Raw genomic sequence first — 20,531 nt, 5'->3', positions numbered from 1 at the left:
AGTCTCTGTCTGTAACTGACAGCAAGCAGGGGGATTATGAGGTCTATATGCTGTTTTGAAAATGTGCTTATGGTATATCAAAGTGACCTATTTGACATTGTGTATGATAACCAAATTTGCTGCACTGGCTCACCAGGCAAGTTTGTGTCCAGGCTCAACAGTCATGTTTAATATTCAGCCAAATGAAATGTTCAGTGATGAGCAGTGCTGTTGGTCTAACCCCCAGGAGTACCAGGTTGTTTAATTGACTGGAAGTCATGTGGGGTATAGATGTTGGTACTAGTGGCCTAATTTTATTCTGAGATACATCACATAGTATTTGGATATTAGTCAAAGGGGCTGTCCACTGTTCTACGTGGAGACTGGTGAAATCACTATTAAGTAAGTCTTTAATATCCACATTGTGGCTCTGCTCTTCTGCTAGTTGGTTGTAGTCTAGTTGTACTGAAATAACATAGATCCATGATAGGTAGTAGGAGACTACATTGTTGGCACCACGTAGATGACAAATGTCTTGTCATACACTGTGCAATAAGGTTGAGTTGACGTTGACTAATGTCTTTGGAAGGGTGTCATATGCCATCTGCAAGTGGCTTGTGGTCCATGTAAATAACAATGTCTTCCTTCATTATCTTCTCTAAAATGTTTGACTGCTTCATAGACGGTGAGTAATTCATGGTCAATCATGGACCATTTTGACTGTGAGGCCATTCAGTTTTGTTTAGAGAAGAAGCCAAGCAACTGTGCTTCATGTGCTACAACTTGTTGTACGACTGCTTCGATGGCTGATTCACCAGCATCAACTGTGACAGTGAGCGGTGCATTGAGTACTGCATGGACCAAAGTGATCACTCTTGTGAGGCAGTCTTTGGCTAGTTGAATGCTTTCTACCCTTTGTCAGTCCACTCTGATTTTCTTTTTGCCTGTGTATTCAGACCAGAAAGAGTGTCAGGGAAGCGGCCTGTATTACTGCGGCATGTGTTTACCTCAGAAGTTGCCAATAATTTTAAAATTGATACAAGTGTACTTTGGTACTAAATCTCTATATGCACATTCATTGAATCTAATAGCTTCAATGTAGTTTATAAATTCCGTCTTGCTCTCAAGAACTGGATAGCCTCACCTCTTGCCTAGCAGGGCAGTTCTTTGAAGGTTTACATCTTGTAGTGTCACAGCCATGTTGATATATGAACTAAATACTCTAGCTAGCTCTGCTGTTAAATGCTGTAGAATAATACAGGTTATGAACTTTTCATGCCCTAGGCTCATGGTGAAGAAGAACTCCTCAATCTCCTATAACAGCTTAACTCCCTCTCCAAACTGAAATTCAAATACATCTACATGCACCCTCCATAAGCCATGATACAATGTATGGTGACAATCAAACAGTCGAAAATCCAGGATGGAATGTAACAATATTATGAAAACCAAAGTTGCCACTCACCATATACCAGAGATGTTTCGTCCCAGACAGGCACAACAAAAAGACTGTCACAAATAAAGCTTTCGGCCAGTAAGATCTTTGTCAAATATAGATGACAGACAGACACACACACACACACAGACACACACACACACACACACACACTTACACAAATGCAACTCATACACATGACCGCAGTCTCAGGCAACTGAAGTGTGGTTTCAGTTGCCTGAGACTGCAGTCGTGTGTGTGTGTGTGTGTGTGTGTGTGTGTGTGTGTGTGTGATCTATTTTTGATGAAGGCCTTACTGGCCAAAAGCTTTATTTGTGACAGTCTTTTTGTCGTGCCTATCTGCAACTCAGCATCTCCATCATGTGTTGAGTGGTAGCAACTTTCCTTTTCATAATATTGTTAGAGTGCATGGTGACAGGTACTTTTACCACTACAAGTAATTTCCTTTCCTGTTTAACTCAAAAATCAAGCTAGGGGAAAATGACTGTCTACATGCTTCCACATCAGGCCTAATTTCTCTTATACTGTCTTCATGGTCTTTATATGGAACACACATTAGCAGTGGTAGAATCATTCTGCAGTCAACCGCAAATGTTGGTTCTCTAATTTTTCCCAGTAGAGTTTTCCTCCAGAGATTCTCTTTGAGTCCACAAAGCATCTCTGTAATACTCGCTTCTCATTCAAACTTACTGTAACAAATCTGCCAGCCACTTCTGAATTGCTTTGGTGTATTCCTTTAATCTGACCTGGCGAGGGATCCCAAACACTTGCAGTACTCAAGACTGGGTCATACTGGTGTTCTGCTGTAGAATAATCTCCTTAATAGATTAGCTTCACTTTCTTAAAATTCTCCAAACCAAAGTCAACCATTTACTTTCCAAATTGCTGTCCATATGTGCTCATTTCTTTTCATGCCACTTTGCAGCATTATGCCCAAATATTTAATTGATGTGACTGTGTCAAGCAGCACACTACTGATTCTGAACATAACAGGATTGTTTTCTCTACTCATCTGTGTTAATTTACATTTTTCTACCTTTGAAGCTAGCTGCCACCTATCACACCAAATACAAAATCTGTTCGAGTCATCCTGTATTCTTCTATAGTCACTCAATGATGATAATTTGTCATTTAATACAGCATCATCAGCAGGCACAGGCTGCTACTCACCCTACCCTAATCACCTGGTTCTTCTCCTAATTCTAAGTCATCTTCAGGATGTTGACCTTCTACTCTCACTGATATCTTATCCTTTATATTTGCCTTGTTCCCTTCTTGCAGTAGACAGATCTCTTTTAACCTATCAGGTCAGCTCACTCTTATCCAACATCTAATCTCTCACAACTAATTCTTCTTACTTTGCTGAAGAAGGAGCCTATTGATCTGAAATCTAATGGGGCTATGACCTCTTTTCACAAATCAATATCAGCAGATATGTCTCTTTGCAAGTTCAACATTTTTCTGATTTGGATTTCCTTTTTATACAATTAACTACATTTCTGGTTCATCTGTTCGTCCCTGTGTGTTTAAAGTCATTCTTGCCTGTCATCTGATTTGTGTTAAGAATTGTTTCACCTTCATGTCCTAACTATATCTAACAATCCATTCGTTGCACTTTTTGAAATTAAGGGCACTATTTCTTTGTTGAGTAACTTCTCACCCTTTTTGGTGACCATTCTTTGGTGACTAGTAATCTTCCGATATTGCCCAGTTACTTATTGACTCTAATCTAATTTAAAAATGGGGAATGTTTGAGTAGCACTAGCATTCTGAGGGTTCTGTGCAAACATAATTATGCACAAAGAAAGTCCATGAAGCCTGAGAATAGAGACTCTTGACAATTTTTGCCTCTTAACTGACTTCGATACCAGCAAGACATTGGTCCAAGGGAATTCCAAGACTTATGAGAAAGTTTTCATTTTAAGTTTGTAGTCTGATTATAAATGACAACAGAAATATTTTTTGTGTGATATAGTTACAAAATAACTGTTGTCAGACTTTTTCCTTTACTTGCACCATAAAGCTTTGCTTCCTGCTAAACTTCATGATTCTAGGTCAACAGGAAGTACCCTACAGGTTTTATGAGTGTGTTAGCAAGTATGGAAATATGTGACATAAATGGCTGCATCATTGCATTGACTTAGAAGCCTAAGCTTTTTACACAACCAAAAAACCACAGACTGCAGTATGTGACATATTTTATTTTGATACGTCTACCTTTACAAGGAAAAAAAAGAGGGAGGGAGGGAGAGGGGGGGTGGGGGGGAGAGTTTACAGACAGACAGACACAGTCGAATAACGTTTGACAAAAAAAAAATATTTTTTCATCTGATATATTTACAAATTAGCAGTTTTCGGATTTTTTCCCTTCCTTGTACTGTGAAACTTTGCTTCTTGCCAAATTTCATGATTCTAGGTCAATGAGAAGTACCTTATGGGTTTTGGCGAGTGAGTTTCTGAGTGTCAAAATATGTGATATTGGCTGTATCTTTTGATTGCATTGACTTAGAATCTAACATTTATTTACATTTCTAAGAGACATTAGAACTTAGTTTGTGGCATAAATTGAAACCTGATATGTCTACCCGTTCCTGAGGAAAAGTAGTTTTTAACAGTTAGACAGACAGGTAGACAAACAGACGGGCATCAAAGTAATCCTATAAGGGATCTGTTTTTCCAGTCGAGTTATGGAAATATAAAACCTATTAAAAATTTATGTTTTGAAAGTCTAGTATAGAAATTATAAAGTAAATCTATTTAAAGTCCATTGCAGTTCTAATTTAACATAAAAATTGATTCTACATAATATATTTTTCTCCTAAGATGCAAGAATAAATATACAACTCAATTTCAATTTTTTTATTTATCTCACCCAAATTCTTTGTGATGCTAATAGTGTCTTAAACCCACAGTATTTTTTTTCCGAATAATGAACCATGTGTTTGTTACGTTCAGTCAAAATTTCCCACCCCTAGCCTCCCACTATTTTTAGCAGTGTTAAGGGAGTCCTAATCCAACAGTGTTTTTTCTAGATCCCTATTCCCTCAGTTATTTGTTGGATGTATTTCAATCTCTGTTTTTCTCTACAGGTTTTACCCTCTACATCTCCTTCTATTACCATGAGAGTTATTCCATCATGTCTTAATACCCTGTCTGTTTTTCTTGTCACTGTTTCCCATATGTTATGCTCTTCACTGATTCTGTGAAGAACTCACTCATTCCTTACTTTATCAGTCCATCCATAGTTTTCAACATTCTTCTGTAGTATCACAATTCAAATATTTCAATTCTCTTCTTTTCCAGGTTTCCCACAGTCCATGATTTACTACCATACAATGCTTTACTCCAAATGTACATTTTCATAAATTTCTTCCCCAATTTAAGACCCATGTTTGATACTAGTAGACTTATTTCAACCAGATATTCTCCTTTTACTTGTGCTAGTCTGGTTTTTATACATTCCTTGCCTCATCAGTCACAGGTTATTTTGCTTCAATAGTAGCAGAATTCCTTAACTTCATTTACCTCATTACCATCAATTTTGATGTTAAAAAGTTTCTCACTATTCTCATTTCTGCTATTTCTCATTACTTTTTACTTTCTTTGGTTTACACTCAATCCTCATTCTGTACGCACTAAATTGTTCATTCCGTTCAACAGATCCTATAACTCTTCTTTATTCTCACTGAGGGCAGCAATGTCGTAGTGAATCTTATCACTGGTATCCTTCAACCTAAATTTCAATCCCACTTTTAAAACTTTGCTTTGTTTCAGTCATTGGTTCTTCAATGTACAGACTGAACAGTTGGAGTGTAAGATGCATCGTCATCCTCCACTCTTACTGTCCCCCCTTAGCACTTGTATTTATTGTCCAGGGTGACTATTATTGAACTATATGAAATGAAATCACCATAACTTCTGAACAGTTTGCATTAGGAAGTTCAATGTGCATGGTTGGCCATGGGGCATGATGGGGATTAATATGTGCCACACCGTTTGGTTTAGCAATGAAGACCAGTTTCATTTTGATGGTTCATCAATAACCAATCTTAGCACATTTAGGGGACTGAGAATCCACACTTCATGATGGAGAAATCTCTTCACCCTCAACAGGTGACTGTGTGGTGTGAAATGTCCAGTCATGGAATAATTGATGTGATATTTTTTCATGGTACAGTGACTACTCAATGGTATGTGAAGGTTTTGGAAGATGATTTCATCCCCATTACCCAAAATGACCCCGATTTCAACAAGATGTGGTTCATGCAAGATGGAGATCGACCCCATTGAAGCAGGAGAATGTTTGATGTCCTGGAGGAGAAGTCTGCAGACCACATTCTGACTCTGGGGTACCCAGAGGCCACTGGCATGGGCCTTCAGTAGCCACTATATTCTCTGGATCTGAACACATGCAACTCCTTTTTATGGGGCAAGGTGCACAGTAATAATCCAAATACCATTTCTGAGCTGAAAACAGCTATTCAGGAGGTCATTGACAGCACTGATGTTCCGACATTTTGGTGAGTCATGCAGAATTTCGCTATTCCTCTTCGCCCCATAGTCGGAAATGATGGCAGGCATATTGAACATGCCATAACCTAAATCCAAATATCTGTAGTGATGTTTGCATGCTGAATGAAGCATGTGCATGCTGTAGTTTGTAAGTAATTTACATTTTTTTTCATATAGTTTACTAACTGTCACCCTGTATGTTACACACCTCCCCTATAGCTCATTGTTATTTTTCTCAGAATTTGAAACATTTTGCCCCATTTTACATTGTCAAATAGTTTTTCCAGGTCTCGGCAAATCATCCTAATGTGTCTTGATTTTTCTTCAGTGTTGCTCCTATTATGAAGCACGATGTCAGGACTGCCTCCCTGGTGTCTTTACTTTTCCTAAAGTCAAACTGATCACCATCTCCCATGGCCACGGGAATCTTGCCATGGTCATGGGAGTGCACGTTTGGATATGAGTATGCGTACTGTTGGTAGTAAATAAGTTAGTTCTTGAAACTTATCGTGAATGCTGTTTTCTGTTATGTCTTTTTGTGCTTCACACATCAATCTGCTGTAGGTGTGTGATTGCCTTTTCCTTATTTTACATACTGCTCCAGGAATTTCCATTATTGTTTTTGAATTGCACTTTACATGTACCCCTTCTTACTGTTGTCCCCAATTCTAGGAGTTAAATGTCATTGGGGGCAATGGCCTTGCTGCAGTGGATACACCAGTTCCCGCCAGATCACCGAAGTTAAGCGCTGTCGGGCGTGGCCGGCACTTGGATGGGTGACCATCCGGGCCGCCATGTGCTGTTGCCATTTTTCGGGGTGCACTCAGTCTCGCGATGCCAATTGAGGAGCTACTCAACCAAATAGTAGCGGCTCCAGTCAAAGAAAACCATCGTAACGACCGGGAGAGCAGTATGCTGACCACACGCCCCTCCTATCCGCATCCTCGGCTGAGGATGACAGCGGTCAGATGGTCCCGATGGGCCACTTGTGGCCTGATGACGGAGTGCTTTATGTCATTGGGACTGCTGTCAGCCAGCCCAGTGGCCATGAAAATTTTGCATACAACACTAATATGGTTCTTCTAAAATTATTTTTACACGTCACCCTCTTCACACTGCCACCTACGGACTGGATCGCATGGACATCCCACCACCACAGCATTTTTTGTATAGTAAAAATAACATAAAAGGGTTTTCTACATAATAAATCATATTTGCCTCAAGTTTTGATGAAATTTTTCTAGGTATTTCAAAGTCATGAAGTAACACACACAGAGATTTTCATATCTATAAATGCTAATGGAAAAAATAAATAAATGGGGAGATTTCAACAGCACAGTGTACGTCTGAAATATATTGTTTTACTTGTTGATTTTAGGATGGTAATCATTCACCAATCATGATTAACATCTTCATAAAGCAAGAAAGTTGTGTTTTCATTAAAAATAAATAAAAAAATATCTCTTACAGTTGCAATTGTATCATTATCTTTCAGTGTAATCTCATTGTCCCCAAAGTAAAACTGTCGAATCTGTGCTGAAACTTCCAATTGTTCATCTTTATCTGAGATTCGAAGATCATGAGCAACATAGGCATCAAAATTATCATTCAGATTTTTTACACCATCTTCAGATGCAAATGCTCCATTTGCTGCAAACAGAAAATTAATTTATTAGTGCAGTAGTGAGTATCTCAATAAGACTTCTGCAGTTTATAGAAAACAAATAAAAGCAACTCTTGTACTAAACATGACATGAAACAAAATATAGTCCCACTGACAAGTAATATATCTAAGTGAAGATTTTTATATGACACGATAATTTAGATATGCTATACATATCTAACCAGTTCCAGTGGATAACTTTTTGTACTTCAAAAATGTAAATGGTGACAATCGCATTTGTGTTTAGAGCTGACAGCAGTTAAAGAAGCCATTATATGTACACACAAATACAGCCATAAATGATTTAACAAATGATAAAAGTAGTTTGTTCTGTGTTTTTATGTTCAGTTATAAGTTAAGGAACCACTTCTTAGGGAACCTAAAGTTGCAATGATAACACTGTCAGAAAACAGAAATTTGACATAAAATGCCTGACAGACAGCAAAGTAAAATTTGAAAATAATCTGAAAATTTTTCACCTTGATAACTCCTTCTATTCTGTAAAATATTTTGTATTATTGTAATGTGTGAAAGGTGTTGGGTAGAAATTATCAACTTATATTTGTTTGTCTTAACAAAAATTCTAAATGTTCAGCATGTAGCCATATTTACAAAATAAGAGCGCCTGCTGTTAAGTAATGCTTCAGAATTTTTTAAGTGAAAATTCTTAAAGCTTTTTAAATAAAACAAATGTTATTAACAGTCTACATATTTGCAGCCCTATGCCACAAGAGGACTCATTTTAGCATGAAACATGGCAGCATGTAATGTCTAATGAGTGGAACAGTGTGCTGTAATTGAGTTTTGAATTCGAAGAGTTTATCCACAAATGGAGCACTATCTCTTTCAGCATAACAGTGCCAGACCACACATGAGTGCTGAAACATCTGAAACAATGTAATAATTTTTATTTTATTTAAAAAGCCTTAAGAGTTTTCATATAAAAAATTTGGAGGCATAACTTTTCCGTATGCTCTCGTAATTTTTGATGTGAATGTAAAATGACCCATTTCACATTATTATGATTTATTGTACAATTGATCTATGGAACATCAAACTAAGTAATTAAGTATCATAGAAATGATAGCTTATCTTACTTCTAGAAACTCCTCCAGATACCTACTCTTCAGAAAGCAATTCCATTATTTCTAATTTAATAAAAAATAATGGAAAGCATGATTATCATACTAGGACCCAAGAAACCTCTATAAACACAAGAGGAGTTGAACATAAAAATAGGAAGCAGTTAGAGTCATGGGTACACATGTATTAAATAACTTGCTGGAGCATGTTAAATGTCTCCTAGGAAATTTGGTGAATTTTAAGACTATTAAAGTTTAGAAACTTCTGTTGAATGGCTCTACCTACTCCACTGAAGAATATCTTGAAGGAATTCTTATGGCTATGTCTACATCTGTATCTACAACTATAACTACATTCATAATGCAGAAGTCAACTTATGATGTGTGATGGAGGTTAGTTGACATACCAATGTTACTTTCCTCCTTCCAGCTCTAGGTGCAAGCAGTGTGGGGACAGAATGACTAATGGGATGAGCTCGCTTAAATTTCTCTAACCTTTGCAAGCTATATGTAGGAGGCATCGGTACAATGGTTGACATGTCTAGAACCATATGCTCTTGGAATTTTAACGGTAAACTGTACTGTGATGCACAGTGCCTTTCTTCTAGTGGATTTCCATGGTGCTTTTTAACTTACTAAATGAATGTGTGATGAAATACACAATTCTTTTTCGAGTGCACTGTAATGTTCCAGTCAATAATACCTGATAATACTGATAATCAGTACTTGAGTATTAATCTACTGAGGGTTTTGTAAGCTGCCTCTTTTGAGAGTGGATTGCAACTTCTTGAGGATCCTTACAGTGAATCTCAGGTTGGCATATGCCTTTCATATGAATCATTCCATATGCATACCTCCATATTTTTAATACAAATCAAACTACAGTAGATCTTGCCACATGTTTATATGCAATAAGTTATAGTAAACAGCCATCTTCCTATGAAACTTTTTCGGGGCACATCCTTAAGCTACTTCTACATCTGAAGATTTCTCTCCAGTAAGAATGAAACAATCTGTCCTGTTCAAAACAAACTCTACAATATAACCATAAAGCTGGCCTGATATTCCATACACTATTTTACCTGGAAATACCAATTAAAAACAAATGGACAGATTAAAGATCTGCTCACCAAGCGGCAGTAGGAGGACACACATGTAAAATAAAGGCTTTTACTTATGCAAGCTTTCAGAACCAGTGGCTTCTTCTTCTGGTAGAAAGGCTGAAGGGGAAGGAAGTGGGGTGAAGAGAAATGAACTGGAGAGGTTTAGGGAAAGGGGTAGAGTTTGCGAAGGTCACCCAGGACTCTGGGTCTGGGGAGACATATCGGATGGGACGAAAAGGAAAGACTTATCAGACCTGAGATATATTAATATAGATGTCCCCCAGGGAAGTGTATTGGACCCAGATCTCTTCCTTATATATATGTAAATAATTTCACACAGAGTGTCAGGTATGCAGAAAAAGATGCTGTTTGCTGATGACAATACTGTAGTGATTACAGACAAAAATTCAATACAGTTAACAGAAAAATCCAATGGAGCTCTCAGAGATGTTCAAAACTGGTCATTGCACAATACAGTAACTTTAAATGTGAAAAAGAAAAACTTTATAAACTTCTGACTAAAAAAACCCAATGATACTACACTGAAAGTAAACAATGATGTACTAGATAGTGTAACTGATACCATATTCTTGGAGAGGAATGTAGACTGTCAGTTGGAATTGACAGAACATGTGAGCCTTTTATCCTCAGCATGCAAAACTTTGCACCAGTGTGCAGTATCTCATTCCTCAAAGTAGCCTACTTTGGATATATCCATTCTACCCTCAATTATGGGATAATTTTTTGGGGATTAAGTGCTGTGAAGATACAAACTGTTTTCAAGATACAGGAAAGACTTGTATGAATGGCAGTAACAGGGAACACTGTAAAGAATAATTCATAAAGCTAGAAATTCTGACAGTCCTGTGTGAGTACACCCATCACAACATAATGTACTCCCTTTGTCAGAAGAGTTCCAGGACCAGATTTTTTATTTCTGAATTTGTATTACAAAAAGGAACGAGTATTGTTTTTATGTTACCTGGTATGCATGCATCCTTGAAATGACCTTGACCACGATTCTGGACAAACTCACTAGGTGGCAGGCCTGTGCTTAGCAACACACTGTTTGGGTTCTTGGTGCACTAGTACAGTGACACAACATATCCTGATTGTGAGCAAAGAGTTAACATTAAGTTCTGCGTTAAGCTCAGGAAAACCCCTAGTGAAATGTGGGCAATGATTAAGTAAGCATAAGCAGGAGAGGCACTTTCAAGAAGTCCTGTTTTTGAGTGGCACAAAAAGCTTTGCGAAGGCAGAGATTCAGTGCAAGGTGATCCAAGAAATGGTCACCCACCTATAGCACATACCAATGCAAATATGGAGCATGTAAGGCAATTATTCCTAGAAAACTGTCATAAAATTGTGTGAGCAATATCAGAAGAACACAATTTGAATCACGATGTGTGTCATAAGATTTTATGCACAGATTTATGGAAACAGAAACTTGTCCCTCACACACTAACAGACAAACAGAAAGACGTAAAATGAAGAATTTCTGCTGATCTACTGGATAGAGCCACATGTGATCCCACTTTTCTGTCAAAGATATTGCTGAGGATGAAAGTTGTTTTTACCAGTATGACTGTAACAAGTGCTGAATGGCAGGGTCCTGGATTACCAGCCTTGAATAAAGTCAAATGACAACCTGTGAGAATAAGGACAATGTTTATAACATACTTTGACAGTAAAGGATTGGTTCATCATGAGTATGTTCCTCAAAGTCAAACATTGAACCAAACTCTTTACATCAAATCTTGAAACATTTGTGAGAAGTAATTCAACATTGCTGCCCCCATTTGTGGCATTCTGAGGACTGGTGCTAACTGCACAACAGTGAAAGAACCTATACTGCTTATCTGTTACCGAATATCTGGCCAGACACTGTGTTATTGCCATCACACATCTGCAGTATTTGTCTGACCTCTTGTGACTGTTTCCTTGTTTACATGAGTGAAAAGGCGACTGAAAGGAAAGCTTCATCAAAATATCACAGACATCCAATAGGCTCTGATGAATGAGCTTACAAGCATCACAGTTTAAAAATTTCCAGCTTCCTTCCAAGACCTCTGAAAATGTTGGTTACTCTGTGTGTATATAGTCGAGGGGACTACTTCAATATCAGCTATGGTCATTACTTGGTAAGTACAATTTTCTATTTTTTAAAAAGTCCTGTCCTGGAACTTTTCTGACACTCTGTGTGTATATAGTCGAGGGGACTACTTCAATATGACCTATGGTCATGACTTGGTAAGTGCAATTTTCTATTTTTCAAAAAGTCCTGTCCTGGAACATTTCTGACAAAGGGAGTATATAAAAAAAAATCTGACAGTTCTGTGTGAATACCTCTGTCACAACTTTATATAAGAAAAAATTTTAATCAGTACACCACAAACAGCACAGCATGTGACCATGGAACCAAATCCACTGTTTACATCCAAACATAAGAAACCAATCAAATCTCAAGGTAGTACATTATACTATGGAATAAAATTGTACAACAGATTGCTTGGTCATGTCCATACAATGCATATTGTTCTATGGATGAATTAATAAATCAGATGAATCATTCAACCAATGTGCATTAGACAAGGGCGTGGAACTATACTGAATTATTTTCGGAAGACAGGGAACAGGGAATCAATTTGGGTGCTGTTATCTGCTGTCTTTTTTGCAACTATTTTGACTATCACAATTTGATTTCCTCTTCATTCTTTGGTTTTAGGGTAGGTTTGTCTACAGTTAATACAGTACAAATGCTTGTTGCAGATATTCTTGATGGTTTTCAGACAATTCCTTCACTTGTGCCTTACTTCTATATCTCACTGTGCCACAGAAAATACTCATATATAAGCTATAGTGCTACAGTACCAAGAATAATGGACTGGCACTAACACACTTTCAAGTCACATTAATGTGACCACCCCCTGTGACTGACATCAATGTGAAATAACCACTCACAGATGGCAGGTGGCAGCACTAGCAGTGGGGTATACGTAAAGTGTCGGGGAGAGAAGGGACGGGGGCTGCAAAACAGTGCTGTCATTGTTGTAATACCACAGAAATGAAGCAATTTATCTGACATCCAAAAGAACATGATCACTGGCTTTCTGTACAAGGGTAGGAGCATTTCTAAAATGGTTAAGTTTATAATCTTGTTGTGTGCCACTTTTATAAAAATGTACTGCACATGGCAAAATGGTGCTATCCAAAACTGGCACTAACGCAGCTGTGGTGCATCATGGGCCATAGATAATGTGGCTCAGTGATGAGTGTAGAGACATGTACAGGCAAATAGAAGTACAACTGTTGAGCAGCTTACTGTCCAGATGAACCAAAGGTCTACCAACAGCATCTCTTCAATTCTTGTTCAATGAATGTTGCTTCACAGCAGGTGCCTAGTTCACTGACTGCTGTTCATCTCTGACAAAGGCTGGAATTTGCATGAAAATATTGCAACTGGACATACACTTAGTGGCAAAGATGGCCTTTTCAGATGATCATGTTTTATGCTCCATTGCGAATGAAAAGCTTGAAAGCAAATACTCTGCCACAATCATTGGAAGGGTCTAGGATGGAAGAGGGAGTTTTATGGTCTGGGAATGTTTTCATGAATTCCCTTGGTGATGTTGCCTTTCTGGAAGGCACGATGGATCAACATAAGTAAGTATCTGCCCTTGGGGACCATGTACACAGCATGAGCCAGCTGCTGTTTCTGAGCAGTTCTAGGTGCTTCAGTCTGGAATCGCGCTGCTGCTACAGTCGCAGGTTCGAATCCTGCATAGGGGATGGATGTGTGTGATGTCCTTAGGTTAGTTAGGTTTAAGTAGTTCTAAGTCTAGGGGACTGATGACCTCAGATGTTAAGTCCCATAGTGCTTAGAGCCATTTGGACCATTTTTTCCCCCTCAGCATGATAGTATCTACTGGAAGGACAATGCAACATGTCATACAGCTCTCACTGAACATGCATGGTTCAAAGAACACCAGGATTAGTTTACCTTACTTTTCTGGCCACAAAACTGCTCAGATTTAAACTCAGTTGAGAATCTGTGAGACCACCTCGATCGGGCTGCTCATGCCATGGATCCTCAACTGAGAAACCTAGCTCAGATGGTCACAGCACTGGAGTTGTCATGGCTCCATATCCCTGTTGGTATCTTTCAGAACCTCACAAACTCTCTTTCTGCATGTTTCACAGTGATCTGAATTGCAAAAGGTGGTTATTCAGGCTTTTGACAGGTGGCCACATTAATGTAACTGGACAGTGGAGATCATACTTGACTAACAGACCTCAGGTTCTCACGGTAAATAAATGTCAGTCACATGGTCCACCAGTTGTTAAAGGTGTGCTTCAAGCTTTTGTGCTTGAACCTTTCAATTTCCTGGTGCACATGAATGACTTATCTACTTTCTTGCCTCACAAGTTCATAATATACGTCGATGACACCACCCTGATTACTGTGGATAAGAACTTGGAGGAGATGAAGAAAAAACCTGGAGTACACCTGCAGTGACAAGAACACCCTTTCCAAGTGTACTGTATATTGTGAGTGAAAATGGCATAACCCATCAAAAAATAGATCCTTCGTGTAAACGTCACAGCAAAATGGAAGAGTTGAGAGAGACATGTGCACCTTGGTTGAAGCTGCTTGTTCACTGAGGTAAGGAATGCCCAGACATTTCTGGTCTGATGTGCTTAACATGTGGCTTATGTGCTAAATTAATCTGGTCCAACTCCTGTCGAAGGTAAAACTCCTTCTGGAACCTTTTAAGGCATGTTGGTTAATTTGGGGCAGGGGACCAAACAGTGAAGTCTAGTCCCTTCAGGTTAAGGAAGGCTGGGGAAGGAAGTCACTGTGGCCATTTGAAAGAACCATCCTGGCATTTGCCTGAAGCGATTTAGGAAAATGCCTGTCCCACAGTTTTATACCCAAAATTGGAGGTCAAGAAATCTGCATCCTACAGCATCATAGTTTTGCCTGAACATTTGTTTAAGCTTTCTGTTGAGCTCCAAACCAAGGACTGCAATCAATTCTGAGAACAATGCTGCAAAATGCTCGCTCAGATTTCACCCAATGTGAGAGGTTAGCTGCCTTCACCAACTTAGTCATTCCCTGTTGCAACTGAGGAAGCATCATTTGTGCTGATATGGGCCACACTTCGCAAACTTGTAACTGGCTGTATCCAGTACATTAAACAGCCACTGCCTGATGCTCTCTACATCCAGCAACCACAATGCACACTTGCCTTCCTGACATGCCTGCTATTTTCCTGATGGGCTCCATCACCCATCTTACATTTCACATCTCCATGTCCAGCAAACACACTCTCTACACTTGTCCAGAACCTTCAGGAATATCACATGACCATACCAAGGCCCAAAATACAAGGCATCCTGTACTGTCTCAGAGAAATTCTCAGCAATATGTAAAACTTCATGATGTATCACAAGGCTGGCACATCACTGGGATGGGGCATGGAAGAGGAAAGAATAGCACTGTCTGATGGAGCATGTGGGGTCTATAACAAGGCATGGCAAGATTGCCGCCAGTACCCACATTTACCTTCCAACCAGAAGTTTGCTGTTAACACTCAGGTGAGTGTGAGATGGCCAGAGGATGATATGACATGAGAGTCCACAAGGGAAGAGCTGCCACAGTTTTTGCTGCAGGTGTCTCAGCATCACTGCAGATTGGGAAAGCACCCTGAAGTCAGTCAACCACATTCAACTCAGCTCCCAACTGTCTCCAGGCAGTGCTCAGTTTCCCCCATTATTGTGTTGTGTTTACAACAGGCTCAGTCCCTATTGGTCTTTAACTTTGCTCTGCTATGCAACAAGAAATATACTGTAAGTTGGGTAGTTGCTAGATACAATCTAAATACTGCTGCTATGTTGCTCCTAACTATTACTCTACTACACCCAGTCATCAGTAACGCACACAAAATTACAAACACTACACAAGACAAATCAATGAATGCTCTTCTTAGCTGACCTAGTTGGTACCTGCTCTCACTTTGGTGACTGCTATTGAAACAACACAGAAGCTTCACAGGAATAAGCATATTTTGAGGTCATACCTTGTGTTCTGCTGAGTAGCTCATAACTTGTGATGCCAGTTAGATAAGGTACTTGATTATAGCGTCCTTCAGACATAATAACCCATGGTTCCTCAGTCAGGAAGGCACCATCATTTTCTGGTTCCACATGTGGCACCCACACGCACATCATGAAACCTGTACGGTCCTGTAATACAGTACATATTTCTGAAAACTTTGAGCTGAGACTAAAATTTTCTCCATATGCACAACTGGGCAACAGGTACTCATTGTATGAGTCATAAAATTTTCAAACAATGGAAACGCCAGGTTGGAATATCAACAATATAAGGAAGCAGACAGATTGCTGCTCATCTTAAATATGACTCACTGAGTTGCAGACAGGAATAACAAAAAGACTGTTACACATTTCGGTTTCAGCCAAAGCCTTCTTCAGAAAAAGAAACACACTCACATTCATTCACACAATAAAGCACACCTCTTGCACACATGACTGCCATCTCCAGAGGCTTGGACCAGAGTGCCACTGCCACATTGAAAGGAAGAAACAATCTTGAGGGGGCAAGGAAGGGGAAGGGATAGCAGGTTGTAGGTTGCGAAAGAGAAGAATGAAGCATGAACAAGGTATGACAAAACTACCACCAGGTGCAGTGTCGGGAGGCTGTGCAGCAGGGAGGTAGGGAAAGGGGTGTAGGGAAAGTGGAGTGAAAACGAAGAGTAGCTGGGAAGGGGAGGGTGTATCAGCAGAGGGTGGCACACAAAGAGGGTGAGGGGATGTGAATATGGAGGAGGTGATAGGAAAGGGGGTGTGGAAACTGTTTGGTGGAAAGTGTAGAGAGGGTAGATTATTTTAGGTTGAGGCTGGAATAATTTCTGGAGCAGAGACTTTGTTGTATGGATAACTCCAAACTGCACAGTCAAGAAAACCAGTGTTGAGCTGCCTGTTGTGCCACAGGGTGGTCTACTTTGCTCTTGGCCACAATAAAAAAGCTGTGCAATGGTTGTAGCAGAGCTGGTACACAACATGGGTGCTTTCACAGGTGGCTTGGCTTTTGATGACATAAGATAAACCTGTAACAGGACTGGAACGGGAAGTACTGGGTGGATGGATTGGGCAGGTCTTGCACCTAGGTCTTTCACAGGGATATCATACATGGGGCAGAGGATTTAGTTTGGGAGTGACATTGGGACAGACTAGGATGATGTGGAGGTTGGATGGGCAATGGAACACTACCTTAGAAGATATGGGGAGGATCTTGGGTAGGATGTCCCTCATTTCAGGGCATGATGATAGACAATCAAAGCACAGATGAAGGATGTGGTTCAGTTGTTCCAGTCTGGGGCAGTACTGGGTGACAAAGGGGGCATTGTTTGGTAGCTGACTCTTGAGATTGGTGGGAGGACTGGGGGCATGTAAGGAAATAGCACAGGAAATCTGTTTGCAGACTAGGTGTGAAGTATAGTGCCTGTCTGCAAAGGCCTTGGTGTAACGTACAGTACACTTGGAAAGGGAGTTCTTGTCACTGCAGGTATGCCATCACTGGATAACAAGGTTGTGTGGGAGGGATGTTTTGAGTGGAAAGGTTGGCAGCTGTCAAAATGTTGGTATTGTTGGTGGTTTGCGGGTTTAATGTGGTCAGAGGTGTGGCTGGAACAATCAGAGTGGACAATAACAACATCTAAGGAGTTGGCATGCTGGGTTGAGAAGGACCGAGTGAATTGATCAGTAGGTTGTGGAGGAATGAGAATAAGCTGTCTTAGTCTTGAGTCCAGATCATGAAGAAATCATCAATGAACCTGAACCAGGCAGGGTCTGGGGTTCTGGGATGCTATGAAATTTTCTTCCAGATGGCACATAAACAGGTAGGCATAGGAGGGCCTTGCAGGTACCCAAGCCTGTGCCACGCATTTGTTTGTATACCTTCCCTTCAAAGGAGAAGTAGTTATATGTTAGGATAAAGTGAGTTAGGTGAAAGAGGGATGAGGTAGTGGGTTTGGAGTCTGAAGAACATTAGAAGAGGTAGTGTTCAGTTGTGGCAAGACCATGGGCATGTGGGATGTTGATGCATATGGAAGTGGCATCAACAGTGATCCAATAGGGAAACAGGAGGTAAAGGTGTCAAGATGGCTGCGAGTTAGTGAAGGAAGTAGTTGGTATCTTTAACATGGGAGGCTAGATTACAGGCAATTGGTTGGAGGTGTTGGTCAGTGAGGGCTGAAATCTTTTCCATGGGGGCACAATAACCAGCTACAATGGGGCAACCAAGGTGTTGGGTTTGTGAATTTTGGGGAGTATGTAGAAAGTGCTTGTGCAGGGTGTTGCAAGGGCGATGAGGGAACTGGAGTCAGGAGAGAGGTTCTGGAAAGGGCCTAGGGTTTTAAACAGAGATTGGAGGTTATGTTGTACTCCTGGGATGGGATCACTAAGGAAGAGTTTATAGGTGGATGGGTCAGACAATTAGCAGAGCCCTTCTGCCTGGTAGTCACTGTGATGCATCATGACAGTAGTGGAGCCTTTGTCAGTAGGGAGGATTATTAGGTCACACTGTGTATGGCTGTCCTTTCCTCTGCTGAAAGGTTGGTGTTCTGAGGAAGGTTCCTGGGGAAGGATGGTGAGGCCAATTTTGAGGCAAGGAATTCCTGGAAAGTGGTATGGGACAGGTTAGGTGGAAGTGGGGGAGGATTACACTTGGAGGATGGTGACATGATCTGGGAGAGGCTGGGTTCAATGTTGGAATTAGGTTGGATTTGGTTGGAGAAATTGGTGGCAAAGAAATGTTTCCATTACAGGGATGAGAAGGAGAGTAAATCTTTGACAAGTACAGTATGGTTAAATATGTGTGCAGTGCTAAAAGTGAGTCATTTGGATAGGACTGAAACTTCTGTGGGGCTGAGGAATTTGGTGGAAAGATTAACAACAATATTCCAAGATTGTTTGGACTCTAGATTTCGAATGATGGTAGGGAGTCTTGGGGGATGTGCCATGTTGAAAAGGTCTGGGTGCTATGAGAGGTTGACGAGGAGAAGCACTTTGTGTAGGATAAGGACTGGATAGTGGTGCCCCATGGCAGCAGTAGGATGTCAGCATGTTGGGTAACTTATGGAGGTGGTGTCTGGAGAGCTCTTCCAGGTGCTGGAGAGCAATGGAATCAATTTCAGAAATGTGATGTATAGAATAGGGATTGCAGAGTAGCATTATCTTGCAGAGGGAGCAGAGGCGGTTCTGGGACACCTGTGCCATGGAAATGTGTTTTTGCAGTACGTAAGGGATAGAGTTTGGTGGACTCTGAAAAGCTGAATGCTATTCTGAAAGGACGAATCTGATCCGGAGAAAGGAATTTTTATGCTTAGGCCATTGGGCCGGACTCCATGGTTTAAGCAGCATTTAAGGAACAGGATGTGGGGTTGGATTTTAGCCAAGGAAAGAGATATCTTTCTGAACTGGTGCACAAAGATAGAGCAGGGGTCCAATGTGGCAGGGATGGCATTGGGAAAATGGGAATGCCTTAGGAAATGGGTAGGAAATGAAATAAAGGTGTTAGTTGCTTGGGAGGAGCTGGATAACAAAAAAAGATAAGTAAAAATGCATACAGGCATGCAAAGACATGCACAGACATGTGCCATTTCCCCACACACCCTTACACCTCCCACCATCTCCAAGAGCCAGCTACAAAAGAATGCCCCCTTTGTCACCCAAAACCACCCTGAATTGAAGTATCTGCACTAAATTCTTTATCGGGGCTTTGATTAGCTATCATCATGCCCTGAAAAATGAAGGACATCCTACCCAAGATCCTTCTCAGCCCTGCTAATGTGGTGTTCCATCTCCCAACCAACCTCCACAATGTCCTAGGTTCCAGACCTTTCCAATCCATCCTCCCAGCCCTTCCTATTCCAGTCTTCTCATAGGCTTATCATACCACTTAAAAGGCAGAGCTGCCTTGAAAGCAGTCATGTTGTGTACCAGCCGAGCTGCAAAGTTTTTCTTACATTGGTATGTCTACCAACCAACTGTCCATCAGGATGAATGGCCACTGCCAAACTGTGGCCAGAAGCAAAGTACACCACCCTATGCCACTAAATGCTGCAGAACATAATATGCTTGATTTCCACTTTCATGAACTGCACAGGTGGGAGTTATCCTTACAACACATTCTCCACTCCAGAAATTATTCTGGCCTCTCAGCCTATGGCAACCTACTGCCCCTACAGTCTCCACCCAATAGTTTCTGGCCCCTCGTCTTATCACCTCCTCCCCTCTCACATTCCCTCATCCTCTTTGTGTGCCTCCCTCTGCTATTTGATACAAATACCATCATCAAAAACATGTCAGTGTGATATGATTTGCCACAATGGTTATGTATAAACAAAGAAGTTCAGCATTACAATTCAGAGCAAAAAAATGCCGTGATAAGTTTAACTATGAACATTTGCTAAATCCAGGTATAATAAATTGTAATGAACACAAAAGCCATTGACTGCACAAAGGGACAGGCAAGCTTCTCTCCCAAATAAGTAAGCTGTGCCACAAAGCTAAAAAGAATGAGGGTGCAATTGGCCTAGACTACAACCAAGAGGCTTCTTTTAGAATAAAGAGCCAACATATAAGAGTTCAAGGATGTATTTCTGATGTGTCTGAGTCCTGTTTAATTGAAGAAGAGCTGTTCTGAAATAAGT

At 40.3% G+C, this 20,531-nt stretch overlaps 1 protein-coding gene and 1 pseudogene across 1 annotated transcript in view; one reads left to right on the top strand and one right to left on the bottom strand.

Moving 5' to 3' along the window:
- Positions 1-20,531, bottom strand: part of LOC126236712 (esterase FE4-like) — a 78,023-nt gene that overhangs the window by 14,264 nt on the left and 43,228 nt on the right. Inside the window, exons 7-8 of the mRNA XM_049946233.1 lie at positions 15,876-16,041; positions 7,416-7,597 (exon numbers count right to left, since the gene is read on the bottom strand). Coding sequence (XP_049802190.1) covers positions 7,416-7,597; positions 15,876-16,041 — 348 coding nt within the window. The remainder of the gene's footprint in view (positions 1-7,415; positions 7,598-15,875; positions 16,042-20,531) is intronic.
- Positions 6,638-6,755, top strand: LOC126237810 (5S ribosomal RNA; annotated as a pseudogene).

This window comes from Schistocerca nitens, chromosome 2 (assembly GCF_023898315.1).
Source record: "Schistocerca nitens isolate TAMUIC-IGC-003100 chromosome 2, iqSchNite1.1, whole genome shotgun sequence".
Lineage (NCBI taxonomy): Eukaryota > Metazoa > Arthropoda > Insecta > Orthoptera > Acrididae > Schistocerca > Schistocerca nitens.
Note: the sequence above shows the minus strand (reverse complement) of the source record. Positions and strands in the feature narration are given on the sequence as shown.